The sequence below is a fragment of the Triturus cristatus genome, chromosome 1_2 (genome assembly GCF_964204655.1).
Source record: "Triturus cristatus chromosome 1_2, aTriCri1.1, whole genome shotgun sequence".
Classification (NCBI taxonomy): domain Eukaryota; kingdom Metazoa; phylum Chordata; class Amphibia; order Caudata; family Salamandridae; genus Triturus; species Triturus cristatus.
Genome location: NC_140580.1, coordinates 819,870,676 through 819,885,961, shown reverse-complemented (window position 1 = coordinate 819,885,961; position 15,286 = coordinate 819,870,676). Strand labels below are relative to the sequence as shown.

Sequence of the window (15,286 nt, the reverse complement as noted above, 5' to 3'; positions counted from 1 at the left end):
ATGCCTAAGTTTCCAAAGACAAGACTTGGTGGATGCGCTCTCTCAGTAGTAACAGCCCAAGCATGGAACAAGCTCCCATTGAGCTACGGTCCGGACCGAATTTGATCAAATTCCATAAGGCCTTAAAACAGATTTGTTTGAATTAATCTAAATATAACCTGTTTTATTGTTAACCCAGCACTAGGACACCCTTGGGTAATTGTGAACTTAAACTAATTACAATAATAATAACAATAAGATGTAACACAGCTGACCACACACCGCAGCAAAGGAAACAAGGCACACAAATGAGGATCAGGGCTCAGCTAAGTTTATTCCAATGCATTTCAGCCACTACAGACCTCCATGTAACCAAGCAAATTTTACCACCTCCAACCATCATGCACACTGAAAGAAGTTCCGCTGGGTCCACTTTCCATTGGGGCCACATGCGAGTATAAGGGCACATGACTAAAATGCATGTGCAGCACCAAGATTGAAAAGTGAAATTGTTTTTATTGAGATTGTGGAAGAAGTCTACTTATCTTGAAAAATATGGTTTTAAATACTGGGTATCCACCAAAACGAGTTGATGCATATTTGACACTAAATCTGTCCGGCATTGACAGTAGGTATTAATCACATGAAGATAATCTGACATGTGCAATGTTCTAGAAAGATTGGTGGTTGTAAAGACATATGTGACTGTCTACTGTACTCTCCACGTATATGTTTATATGTATGTGTAATAAATTGTTGTGTATTGTAGAATAGGTCCCCTCCCTATTGCCTCTCTTTTGTTGGTAAGGGGAACACAACGATGGATTTTTTTTTTTTTGCATCTTAAATAATACTATGCTATCTGGCATTAGCATATGATTTGACGATATTTTTTTTCTGATTTTCTGATTTGTATATGAATAAAGTGTTAAAAAGAAAAACTCTTTTTTTTTTAAAACATATTTTATTAGGTTTTTATAGTACCACTTGGGCGAGAGCCCGACATAGTCCACATGGGGACAAGATATTGAACAGTTACCAGACGTGGAAATAGCAATGGGTACAAGTTGTATATATAACAATAAAAGGACTGAAAACTTTACGCAGACTTTCCCACCCCACCCGCAATGGCAAGCAAATTTCAATACACACGAATACTCTAAGAGATAAAACAATACATCATACATTGTGGCCCACCAAACTTACCATGGAGCTACTTTTACGGGGATTGCTAAGGAAGAAGAGGGAGGTCGGTGCCCCAGTATGTAGCCCATCGAGACCTTATTTTTCTATGTTTTTGGGGGCAGCCCCTCGCTTGAAATACCGCCATCTCTGCGCCCATGCATTTGTCTAGCTCTCTTCGCCACTTTCCTATTGCTGGTGGAGAACTTCCATAACTGTGCAATATCCCGTTTGGCGATTGTAAGGGCGAGAAAGAGTAGGTGTTACTTATATCAGTTCCCACCTATGTCCTCTGTGCTATGAAGCAGAAACAGTCGGGGATCGTGTGGAAGGTCCCAGGACAGCACCTCTTTAAGGCATGTCGATACCCTACACCAGAAAGTTTGTAGTGCCATGCAACTCCATACCATATGGAGAAAAGGCCCCACCTCCCTTCACAGCGTAAGCCCTGAGGGGATGCCACAACTCCCATCCTCCAGAGACGAAGACGTGTGTAATACACGCGGTGAACATACTTAAACTGAATAAGACGGTACCTGGAGGCTACCGCGGCACTCCGAGGACTAGCTTTTGCCTCTTCCCAGTCATCGTCCGTCAGATCTGGGATGTCAGGCTGCCACGACTTCCTCGTTTTATGTAAAGTTGTGTTGGAGTGCGTAGTCAGTGTCTGGTATATCTGTCTTATTTTGTGTGCGCCTAGATCGCCCATAAGAAGGTGGCCTTCTAGCGGATGGAATTCAGGGAGGTCGGTTAGGTTTGCAAGTGAGGGAGTCAAAGTATGGCGTAACTGGAGGTACCTATAGAACTAGGTTTTATGGAGATGAAACTCCTCCTGCAGGTGCTGAAAGGCTTTGAAGACAGTGCCCCGCATAATGTCTCCCAATGTGGAAATACCAATCTGGTCCCACTGGCGGAACCCTTTCAGTGTGGCCTCCTGACGTAGATAGTTACCTTGCCATAGGGGCGTTGCCTGCATCAGCCGCATCTGCCATCCCATTCGCCAGATGGTGAATAAAAAAGAAAAACTCTCTTTAAAAAATAAATAAAAAGACATGTGTGGTATTTGAACCTTAATGTCATCAGGGATGTATATGAAATATGGAATGAGATTGCAATAAGAGTGTTGGGTATTCCTGAGATCTCATATATAAGCCCAACAGGAGTTTTTAATTTGACTTACCAGTACGAACTTAGACAAAGCTCTGCTGTTGGTTAGTGCTTAGGCCCACAAACACACTTATTCTTCTCCAAAACAGGATTTTATCAAGGCTATAAGAGTGAATAGATTTTGTTCCATATAATAGACAAAATGTCGTCCAACTGGTAGGTGGTACCCCAATACTGCTGTTGTCAATGTAAGTATTTTTATATAGTGCAGAGTATCACAAATGGTAGTAAAAGAAATTGCTTCCGTTTGTGGCTGAGGAAGAGGAAAACAGTAATAGCCTCCAAATTTTAAAACCACTGACATAGTAGTTGCATGGGGACGATCAATTCATGGGAGAGGCCATTTTTACCCAACAGATGTGGAGGAATCAATGTAGTTCAGAGCCAGGCCATTTTGTTTGTGAAACAAAGTGGTGCGGCTCCATGGGCCTCTCTCATGAATTGATCGTCTTTCCTGCATCGTTAGCACTTTCTCTACTGTATTTCTACCCTTATTTAACTACATCTACTGTATCAGAGGTACTAACATTTAGAGGCTATTACTGTTTCCCTCAATCCAAAATTGAAGCAATATTTAATCTACCGATCATGATACTCTACACTATATATTGATTCTTACCTTGACAAGAGCAAAACTGGGTACCAACTACCAGATGAAAGGACATTTTGGATTTTATATGGAACAAAATGTATAAGCTCATTCAGCCTTGACAAAGTCTAGTTTGGACGAAACATGTGTCTGCCGTTCATCTCTTTTACATGCAGCAATTTAAAATCATCTGTACCATCGTTTCATTCTTTTATGAAGAATAAATGAGTTATTAATCACTTGAAGATAATCTGACATGTGCAATGTTCTAGAAAGATTGGTGGTTGTAAAGACATATGTGACTGTCTACTATACTCTCCATGTCTATGTTTATATGTTTGTGTAATACATTTTTGTGTATTGTAAAATAGGTCCCCTCCCTATTGCCTCTCTTTTGTTGGTAAGGGGAACACAACAATGGATTTTTTTTTATTTTATGTATCTTAAATAATACTATGCTATTTGGCATTAGTATATGATTTGACGATATCTTTTTTTCTGATTTTGGGATTTGTATATGAATAAAGTGTTAAAAAGAAAAAATCTCTTATGCCACTAGGCTTTGTTTCTGATTAATTAAAGCAGTCTGTATTTATTAATACATTTTACATGGAGCTTTGCTTCACAATTAGAGCGGGATTGGTGATTTTTCAAAGAGTTATCAAGGCCTATACCTCTGATTTATACTTTCTAGAAGACTCATTCTCTCATGTGTTTTGTTTGCCTAGAAGCCATTATGTTCCTGTCCATAGCGGTTACTCATAGTCCTATTGGGAGTGTTTTTTGGGGACTTGTGGAGTGAATCTTAGTAACATAGGGCCTCCTATGAGACAAGGGCACCAAATCTTTTGAGGCAAACTCATGCTGAAGTGCTGCACATTTCAGGCACTTGACGATTGCCTCTGCACAGCTACCTCTGAAAACACCAACTTAGAATGGCAGGGGCCTGATTAATCCTTCCAAGATGCTCAGCATACTAGGTGAACTCCAGGCTATGGGAGCAGATAACTGCTTCCTACAAGAGACCTACTTGCCTAGGTTGGATCAGGGCAGAATATAATTCCATAATGTTCCACTCCAGTATCAGGCAACTAGCCCAAACAGGAAAGAAGGGTATCTATTCTTCTGAGCTTTAAGGCCCATATACCAAGCACAACTCAAAAGCAGATGAGCTGTGGAGATGGTTAATGGCACTATCATATTAGTGGTTTATATGTCACAAAATGTGAGAAAGAGAACTTTATAAAAAGCTTCCTATTACTGGTAAATAATTTTGCTACTGTCCAACCTTAATGTTGTTATAAATGCCGCTCAGAACAGGTCTTAAGAGCCTGGCTTGCTGATCTAGTTTTAACTTACTCCTGGTGCCCCTGACCCCCCGAACAATAGATTACGTTCACTTTTCACCAGCACACCACTCACTATTCAGCAGAACACCACACATAAGCGCACACTGAATTTATCCTATTAGATAAGAGGTTGGTGCACCTGCTAGAAGTGACACTAAGTCCCCCAAACACTCTTGGACTAGTGAAAACCACCTTGACTTGGCCACAGAATATCGGGAGAAAACAGACGCTCATGTTATTTAAACCCTGTGATGGCCAACAAGGATAGAGGAAAACCATAAGAGTACTTGGCTGTGAATGATACAATAGGATATAAAGTTGGTGTGGGATGCAGCAAATGCAGTCATCCAGGGCACTGCCCTCATTCAGAAGCAGCACACCTCAAGCGTCTGTAGGGACTGACTCTAGTCAATCTTGCAACCAAACGAAAATAACTGAAATGCCAACAGCATTCAGACTTCCTTGGGGAGTCCATCACAGCATCGGAACCCCTGGGCTATCAAACAAAGGCAACTAAAACACGTTGGCCTTAAGGTCCTTTTCTTTAAGAGATTTGCTATTCAGCTCCTCCTTCTCCTGACTGCAATATTTAGTGAACTAAACACTAATACGAGCATCTCACAATCAATGGCGGAGAGGAGTATCTCTCTGCTAGCTTAACCAGGCAAAGACCCGGCGAGCTGTTCATCCTATCACCCAATTTCGTTCTTTAAGTTACATGTCAAGATCCTCGCCAGAGAATTAGTGAATAGATTGGATAAATTGATGCTGAGCTTCATCCACTCAGATCAGATAAGATTTGTACTCCACTGAACGAGTGATAACAAAAGAAAAAGGTCCTTCTTCTAACTGACATCGCTAGGTAGTAAGGGCCTCCTGTCACTGGACATGGAGAAAGCACCTGACAGGTTGGTTTCAGGGAGGATGTTAGCTTGTGTTGAGCAAATTCAGTTTGGTGAAAAGGTTCCTGGGATGGACAGCAGCATTACACAAACACCCTTGTACAAGAGTGGAGGTCAACGGCCATGCTTCACCATATATACAGATATGCAGAGGCATGGGGCAGGCGTGTCCTATCTCACTGCTCATGTTTGACCTGTTTCTAGAACCCCTCTTGCAAAAAAAAACGAGAGACCATCCTCAAAATCTTGTTTCGATGACACCTTACACCAACCAGTCTTCACGCAACTGACAACACAAGTCTAATGTTTGCTGTCTGTGAAACAGAACACTCTCATTGTGGGGATGCTCGTACATATTAACTACGGCTCCATAAGAGCTGGTCTCTAGTGCTGCATGAAAATATTGCATACAACATAGTCGACAAGCCCCATTTGGTTCACAGACTGTCCTTATATACCCAAGTATGGATTCAAGAATCTTTACAAGCCATCAGGTGCTCAGACTCATGGACCTGGTAGACTACAACACTATTTCGCTGCTCAGGGAAATAGACCCACCTAAATTCCAAGACTAGGATGGTAATCACTGGTACTGTGAAGGGTGGCCCTTGGATGGGGTATTAGAGGAAAGAAGGAGGACTGAATACTTTTACTGGTTACTTGGTGCATAGTTTTTTTTGGGGGGGGAGGGGCGTAGGTGGGTATGCCCATCTTCATTCTTGTAGCATATCATAAATGTTAATAAAAATCAAATAGGCAAAAGGTTAAGAGGCTCTACTCTGGTTACAAATTAACACAGATGCCCACACATGTGGGCTTAGTGAGGAAGACTACAGTCTGCCTCAACCCTGTCTCTGTGCATAGGTTGCTAGTAACAGATGGAACCTTGAATAAATCAGTTATTGTCTGATCGTATGTTATAATATAAATGGGCCTCCAAAAAGAAAAATCCCAATTTCTTATTGACTAGAATGTGACTGCAGTGGTGTACTCCTGAAAATCTGTGGTGCTATATTCTCATTCTAAGTGAAAGGTGCAACAAAATATTGACTTTGCATTGGTTCAAAATGGAGAACAGATTAAAGTACATTTCCTTATGTTTAAAAAGGCCTACTGTGCAATATTATAATAATCAGGCTTTATTTGCACACCTTCTTGGGTTATTCAGCAGCTTCCAGAGTTTGCCCTTAATTATATTTGAGCTTAGAACTACCCGGTAGGGCCAAGTTAAATACTCTTCTGGCCAGCTAGTAGCTCAAAAGTAGGGTCAAGTCTCCCCAGACAATATGCTCATTTGGAGGGGATTAAGCCTTCTTTTTGTAGAAGAAAAGAGTAAAGGTAAAATATGGATAGGCTGATTAGAAGACAGCTCACTGACAAGCCTGGGGATGCCATTCAGGGCAAAAAAGTGGCAGTCAGTCCTCTGGCAGCAGTCACACCTGGGGCTCCCTTTGTAGCCTTGGAAGGAAAAACACAATTTGAAGTGGCAGTTAGGGGGGCAGAATGGTTAAGGCTCAGTAGAGATCTCATAGAAACTGAGGTCTGATCCTGTCATTTTCAAAAGTCCCACCATGATGTACAATGGGGTGAGCTAACCAGTAGGCAGCTCCTAGACAGTTTGTGTCAAGGGTGGAAGAATGATGTGGCATCTCTGGATTGGGTAGACATGACAACTTTCCATCTTTACATTTAAATCCCTGTACAAGGAAGAAACTCTGAGAAGAAAAAGGAACTGCAGGAATGGAGGAAGGATGGACTCTGTGTGGACAAACTCCTGTCTGAAGAAGAGGAATGCTCTAGACTCTACTGCTTGTGGAGGACAGCAGAGGGTGGGCTTGTTCTGGACTCCGGAAGGGAGTGTTCTACTGTAATTTCTGTGGACTGATCATGTGATGGATACTCCTGAAGAGGAGCCTATCTCTTACAGGACACACAGGTGACATGTAAGTGGCCAGAGACCATGAGGACTCAAGAGTGGAGACAGGTAGTGTATCCTTGGTTGAATGCCATGATGTGCTGCCAACCCACTGGGGCTGAAGTGGCACAAAAGCAGGTCCTTATGTCCTTGATTACAGGAGGAAAATCATCTGAAACAACCTCCAAGAAAATCTGAAAATTCTAGGAGCCAGGAAGGTGGGAACTAACAGATCTGGTGGAGCTACCACACTATCAGGAAAAGAAGCAAAACCTTCCTTGAAAATGGCCCAACCGAGCCGGATTTATCTGCATTTGTTGTGCTCTCTTGTGGAATAGCTGTCCAGCTGGCTCTCAATGCCACCAGACAGAAAAAGTGTTGCACCGTGCATATCACTTTATGAAATTCCAATTTCCCTGGGAGGGCTAGTAACCCCAGGAAGTCATCCAACATGTGCACAACCATCTGGTCCCAGCTGACACCTTCTCATTTTCCCCGGATAGGCCTAGTGCTGTGAGGGATCCTCTATGGTTAGGCAGTCATACTTGGCATTCTCAACATCACATGGGCAGTGCACCTGGGCAGAATCAAGAACAAGCCTGCTCCTGATCCCCACCCCCCTAGAGCATGTCTGACAGGGATGCGGACGTGTGGGACCGCCAAGTTCCTCCCAATCCCACTAGTTAGCAGCATGCGCACAAGCAGGAATCTCAATAGATCGTGGCTCTCCCACTCACAATGAGGAAGTGCCAGATGGGGGGGGGGGAGCTGTCAGCGTTCTTGAAAGCCATGAGGCTCCCTCATGATCCCTTTGTGCGGAACGTTGGTGTCCTACTTGCAGCAGGGCCACCCGTCTGGTGGAAAAAATGAACATGCTTCTGATAATAAAAAGAAAGGAAAAAAAATACAAACATTGTTACCAGCCCACAACAGCTGTTTAAAGGGCTTGCTGCTGGTGGAACAATTGTCACCAGAAGCCAACATGTTTATACAAACATTTGCATAACTTAAAGAAGTGGTGCTCTAGGAGGGGCAGGGGCACACCGAATGTTTGAAGGTTGTTCTGGAGACTTCTATGAGCAGGGCAGACCACAACAGGAGCCTCACCTTAATTTGAAAATCACTCACACTAAGTCTCCCAGGTCACAGGAATAATGGCCTAGAGATAGTTGGTTGTTGATTTCAAACACTCCTTTTTCTGGAACTTCTCTTCAAAAACTCTTGCATGTACAGACGTAGGTTGCTAGTTCCTGTGGTTGACAGACTTGTTTCTGGTTGAAGAAAAACTAAGAATTCACTGTGTTGAATACTGAAAATTTCAATGACATGCATTTCAGAAAATGACAGAAGATTACTGCATATATTGTCCTATGCCAACAAAGATTTGAGTTTATAACTTGCCTTTCATTGTTGTGGTGAAAAATTGACAAAGCCAGGAGGCCTGACTTATTTAAAGCACTCGTCATGTTGTGCTAGGTACACAAGTAGTTATTGTGTTTTTAGGGCTTGAGGCCTGCTGGTGCACAGCCCGTTGGAGATGCCTTCAGTCAGGAGTTCAGGTTACATTTGGGGAGGTTACTAGAGCTGGGTGTTGTTTCATTAGTGTGCTCCCTCTCTTTGTTATAAGGCCCTTTAGAGAGTGTCATCACGTACATTTCCACCTGATATCTGATGTGAATATATATATATATATACATATACACACACATATACATATATATATATATATATGCCAAATTTGATGTAATTCCGTTCAGCAGTTCGGGCTGTAGCCGTGTCTAAAGTTTCCTATGGAAAATTGCACGGGGAAAACACGTTTTGGGACCCCCTTTTTTTCTCAGCCCCCGCTTGCCGAATCACCCCGAAACTTTCAAGATAGGAGCGGACCGGGTGGCCCCACGAGTTTTAAAAATTTCGCGAAGATTCGTCGTCCGGCGCCAAAGTTATTGGGAATAGAATGTTGCAAATTTCCTATGAAAATAGGTCCTAACTATAACTACCTACTGGCGACTGCCAGTAGGTAATATTATATATATATATATATATATATTAATTTGTGCATATAATTTAGTATTATGTGTAATAATGTCTTTTTCCTTTGTATAAGAAAAAGCATAGCCAAAACAGTGATTTATTAAATGTTGTTCATTGCACTGCTGGATTAGGAGTCTTGAGCCTAAAGAACTTCTTCTAAGTAACTGTTAAACTGCTGTGTCTCACTACATTGAAAGTCGAGTGTTACAAAGGGGCACTTGGCTCCCAGTTGATAGGTCTGCAGTAGGGAGTCCCCAGGACACAGGAATCAAAACCCCAAGTTGGTACAATTGAGGCCCAGTAAACCCTGTCTGCTATGGGACCCTCCAAACTGGTTTTCTTAAATGGCCCAGGTCCCTAGCATCATGTGAGGCCCATCTACGGTGCACGACGACCTGTTCAAATTAAAACAATGTTCTTGGACAAATGTCGAAGTCTGCTTTTGTGAAAATAAATTTAACAGTGCTCACAAGGCCCCCCCAACAAAAAGGGTTCGGCATAGCACAAACAGCCCCAGCTGCTCCGCCCGTGATTGGTCTGTCCTTTGCAACGCGGGTGGAATAATGAATGCACCTAAACCACGCATTACATTTACAACGCAAGTCATTACAACAACATGCATTAGGTCAAGCGGCATTGGACTTTTAAAGTCCAACGCTTTCCCTATAGTTAGGGTGACTGAAGTTGGAATAGTAAATCATACTATTCCAAACTCCAGCAACCCCCTAAGGAAAGTCGTCGTAATCACTTGCGCTGTAAATGGAACGTGTGGTTCAGACGCGTTCTTCCTTCCACCCGCATTCGTAAGGAATGCGAGGAAAGTGAATGCATGGTTGTGTCATACAGCCAGACAGAACACTTATCCCTTTAATGAACATGGGCCGCTTAAAAAATAAAAAAACTAGAAAATATTTCCCATTTGAGAAAGCAAGTGCAAGGATGGTGGTCTGCTGGCACAACCACAAAGCTCATATTGCAGCCATTCACCTGGGGTCACAAACTGCGGCACACCTAATTTATATTCGACCCCTTGCAACTGATCCAATTTATTTAGCACATAGGTCGAATCACCACTTGCATATCCATTCACAAACCAGCCGTATGTAAATTCCACATCCTAGTTTGAAAACTGCTATTTGTAAAGCAAAACTTAAATCCCTTAGCTCTTCTGCACTTGTAACTTGAAAATGGCTGAACAATCTGTTTGAAATCTGGGAAGCCTAAAGATAGAGGGAAGAGGTCCTTGGTTTTAAAAAGTAATGTGAATTGTTTCTTATTTGCAGATAAACTCGAATGAATACACAACTTTAATATCAGTTATGGAACTATCCGGAATGAAAGCACAATATGTCCACACAGATAAGCCCATCCTCCATTCGTAAGGAAGGCTTCAAAAGGAAGAGGGTGTATCGATTTCTCTGCTTTGCTGGAAAATTCACATTCAACTCCTGCTACTATTTCTTTTTGTCTGATATCCTCGGACTGAGAATATGGAGGTCAAAAATACTTCTGAACTCAAACCCACGATAAGGCAAGAGGCGGTGACAGATTTTTAATTTCCTTTTGTTCATAAAGTAATGCGCTCCTGCCAGGGATGAAATTAAACTCCACCGCCACCAACACGATCCCTCTTGAAGATATTGCCTGGCACGAGCGGGCTGAATAATCTCTCCTCAAGACGGGCTTTTCGCACTGCGTCACCATAGAAACGTTTAGCGCAAACTTTCCTCACATTGTTTAGCGAAAAAGAAGCCGAGGGCTTTTAGGCTGATTAACTGGTAATAGCCCACTGCATCTTCGGGGGCATACCCAACTGCTGTTGCCGTATGTACGTATGACGTGCCGTACACAGCCGCCTCATGGCATCAGGTCGGTCTTACAGCATTATAGGCCCACAGGCAAAGAAGTGAATGGGCCATGCCTACCTACACAACCACTTACAGGAATAAAAATGTTTAACAGAAAATGTATGTTAAATTCTGGTCTGCATGGGGCTCCTATGCTTGTGGGGCCCCCGGGCAATTGCCCATGCGTTAAGACAGCACTGCATGTCATACACTGGAGCAGTACAGTACAGCAAAAGCAGTGGCGGTTGTTGACCCTCAACAGTGAAGGGACGAGGAGCAGATGGAGAGCCAAAAGCAGTGACAGGCATTGAATAAATCACAATGTCTTTAGGGTCAAAGGCCAAAGCTCTCAATCATGGCTCGTTAACAGATCTAAAACGGGCTGTGACCGAGAGCTCTGGAGTGGAGGGTCAAGGCAATGCGAGTTTCTCACAGTGCCTGTCAGTGGGCCAAAACGATAAGAAAATGAAAAATGCACTTACCTACGATTCCCCCTCCTCCTATTTTCTTCTTGAATGCTGTCAGCGCAACACCACCTCATGGAGCCCCAGCCTTCTGCAAATCCCAACGATGCTCTCATGCTGCAGATGCAGGTCTGGCTGAAGCGGGCTGCCTCTAAGCTCCTGCAGGCACTGGGTGCCTGTGGCTGCTCTCCACCCAGGTGTCTAAGACAGCTAGGTGGATAGCTTCACACTGCGCATGTCAGGCTGGCCGTCGCAAGACAGCCGACCAAATTAACTTGTGTAGTGTATACTGGTGGAGTGGTCACCGTTCCACTATTGCCAGTCAGCAGCAATAGCCCCGCCCACAAACACTGCTCGGGCTGGGAGCAATGTAAAATAAAATGGCAATTCATTTTACTACCATTTTATTTTTCACCTTTGCTGCAGTGGCAGCAGGGGGGCAACACTCCTGTGCCCTAATAGGGGGGCCGCCACTGAGCAAAAGTGCACAACTCTAACATTTTTCTTAAGAGCACGCTGCCAAATGCTGGTGTTGCCGGCTAACAAGCCAGCTTTGCTTTGATTCCACTTCAGGTCTTACTTCACTGCTTTGTTTTGAGTCCACTTTATGTCTTACTTCTATCACCCTGGCCTTCTCGTCATCATTATACTTTTTCGTTCCTGCTTTCAACTTATGTCATTGTGTTCCAATCTTTCTCTTGCTCCTTCTTTCTCCCTTTCTCTGGGAAAAAGTCTTATGGTGAAAAAAGTCCCTGTTCTTAAAAAAAGCTGGCGGTGCGCGCCAGATGCAACCACCGGCACACATTAAGTACTATAGTGGACTCTTCACAATGAACTGTGCAAAGACAAGTTATACATCTAGGACTTTCTATTTATATTTTCTAGATAAGGATGTCTTGCTAGCAGGGGTTGTGAAATTCTGAAACTCTGCAAACACTTTTCCTTTGAAAGGAAGCAGCAGGCTACTGTCTGCAAGAAGGGCATTACCGAATGACAGATTTCATGGCTTGGCCCAGCGATGCCGTGTACACAAGGGCTAAGTTTAACAAAACAAAACTGTTTAGCATGGATACAACACGGATCAATGGTCAGTAATCCACTCAAATACTGGTTACCATATACCATATCTCGAAACTGGTCACCTTTAGCTTTCAATTATGATGAATCACTCTTGGATATAGTAACAAGGGAGAAGCCCTGCTAATGATGCCACCAGAGATGGCGTTCCTTATAGTGCCTACATGGGAAAAGTAACCACCATCTGGTTTCTCTTTGATTTTTAGTGTAGGCCATATTTTTCTTTTTTGGCTGCAGGGCATATAGTCGAAGCCAGTTCAGCAAAACTTGTGCAAAAAAGTATCCAGTTAGAAAATAGGTGGAAAAAGCTATTTAGAAATGGATTTTGATAATCAGTTCTTAAATTCTAACAACTTTATCCTAAAGTGTCCCCAATAATTTCCTAACTCCTTCTGAAACTTGGTGTTAATGTTCAAGGAAAGAGATTTTAGAAAAAAGTTAAAATGGTTATTTTGGAGTTTGTTAAAAGAAAATAAATATTTTGCATATCTTACCTCGTCTGTGATCTGACCGCCAAACGTCACCCATGTTCCTGCAAAGAGATATGTTTCAATTCACATTGACTACTTGAATAAAACATATTATATTCAATCAAATCCTGTAGTAATTCCAACATAGTAACTGGTCATGTTTTCGGCTCTCAATGTTAGAAAACGTAGCAGGGAATACATTTGACTCTGTTTAAATGATAACTTAAGTGCTTTATGTAGCCGTTTGTGAACGTGTTATGTTAACTGACAGGATCGGCGGACTCAGGAAAATAGTGTTATAAAGAAAAGGTTCATGCAAAAACATACATAACAGTTAAGTATTTTCATTAATTATTTTATGTCTATGAAAATAAATATACAGTTGTCTTATACCGTGTAAAAAATCAGTGGACTTCACCAGGCTGAAGTTATTCAAATAACAGCTCTACCTTTCACCATTTTAGATTCATCAGTCTTTCATAGGTACCAGGCATCTTGTCTTTAACAGACAAAGGTTATACATTGTCCCCAATAACAACGTTGTTTTCCAGTTTCCAATTCAATATACTAAGGTAAAGGATTGTATTTTGCGAAAAAGGTGGTAAAATCTCTAGTGCTGCTTTCTTAGAAAATTACTTCCCTCTTGGGTGAAAATACTATATGAAGATGTAAATAGCAAAATACTTAAGGATTTGCAAACGACACCTATTTAGGACAAATGAAGGCCATATTCTGATTAGAATATTACAAAAATATAAGCCCGATGAATGTGTCCTAATACAATTTTACTTGCAAACATATTGACATTTGAAACGGTTAATCATTTCCACGGCTTTCACCTCATTGTAGTTATTAAGTGCATTCCTACATGTGCATCCATTTCCTTGCACTGGGTTTATATGAATGTTATCTGAAGTATTTGTACCATGAAGGGGTTTGTGCTTGGATAACTCACTCACGTCTGTTTTTTTAACAGAATAAAAGGTGAAGTCAGACAGGGCACAGAATTACCAGAAATGATCTAAAGTTTTAATGCAAGCAACATGTTTAATTGATGTACACTGCAATTTAATGAAGTTGTTAAAAAAAAAATGTAGTGGTTACTCAGTTTCAAATAATTGAGGGAGTTGACAGCATCAGAGAGATATGAGGTATGCGGAAGGTATAGACGTCTACATACATAAAGCTAACTAATTTCCATGTTATATTAGATCGTCATTTCAGTGGCATTTTCAGCAATCAGATTTTTGGACTTTAGGGGGCTCATAGATAGGTATTTATGTGGGCTAGTGCTGGGGGGGGGGGGGTAATGTGACTGATGTTTCAAATGTATTCCCTAGGGAAAACACAGAATGGATGCAGTCATGCAATAGTACCACAGATGTATTCAGGATGGGTATTTTTACGGCTAACGGCTTTTGTCAGATGTTTTCAGTTTTCATTTTGTCTAGCCAGGGCAATGAAGAGAATTTGATCAGGTGAAGAGGCCTGACTCTGATCCCATTTGATACCTAAATCTGGTAGGAGCCAATAGGCATAGGGTAGGCATACTATGCGTAATTTATTTTTCTGTGAAGGGCTGTGTTATGATCTGAGATCAAATACACCAATAAACCTAAAGCATCTTGATCAAAGGGGCAAGCCATCAGGCATACCAGTAATATTTAGGACATGCCACACGGTCCCGTGAGCTCCATAAATAAACTCCTGGGAATGGGGGAGGACACCCCTTATGTTGAACAGTTTGTGTGAGGAAGGAGCCAATGGAGAATCAGATCAGTGAGAGGTAGAGAACTGGTATAGCAACTAGCAACAATGTCATATGAATAGGCAGTTTCATAGTCAATGTAGATGGCTGCCTGCACCAAGCATATGACCTGAATATTATAGTGTTTACAATTACCATCAGCCACGGTCTGTGCAGTCTTTAAAGAGGAGTTGTTTTCAGGCGATAAGAGAACAAGGATAGCAATTCGTGGTGGTGGAGGCACACTGGAAAGTCAAGGCAGCAGGGCAACCTTGTGGGAATCACTGGTATGTCTCAGAGAAGGAAAGCACAACTAAATGGGAGCTACCATGCAATTATAGCCGGCCGGGCTATATTTTAAACACACTGGTAAAGCCTACACTCTCACAGAGGAGAAGTGTGCAGGGAGGGTCAGTTGGTAAAGAGGATGGGAAGGAGCAAAGCCAAGTAAGACAATAGCATTATGGATAGATGAATTAACAGTAACACAATGCAACTATGATGTAGGAGAGGAAAGAGAAAAATAGGAATATTCATGGCAAAAAAGATCACCTGGCTTTGGAG

General features: G+C 42.2%; 1 protein-coding gene across 8 annotated transcripts in view; it reads right to left on the bottom strand.

Moving 5' to 3' along the window:
* KCNAB2 (potassium voltage-gated channel subfamily A regulatory beta subunit 2) overlaps window positions 1-15,286 on the bottom strand; it is a 1,115,399-nt gene that overhangs the window by 293,471 nt on the left and 806,642 nt on the right. For all 8 annotated transcript variants that reach the window (XM_085608872.1, XM_085608876.1, XM_085608871.1 and 5 more), the window contains one exon: window positions 13,000-13,037. In XM_085608872.1, the coding sequence (XP_085464998.1) occupies window positions 13,000-13,037 (38 nt within the window). The remainder of the gene's footprint in view (window positions 1-12,999; window positions 13,038-15,286) is intronic.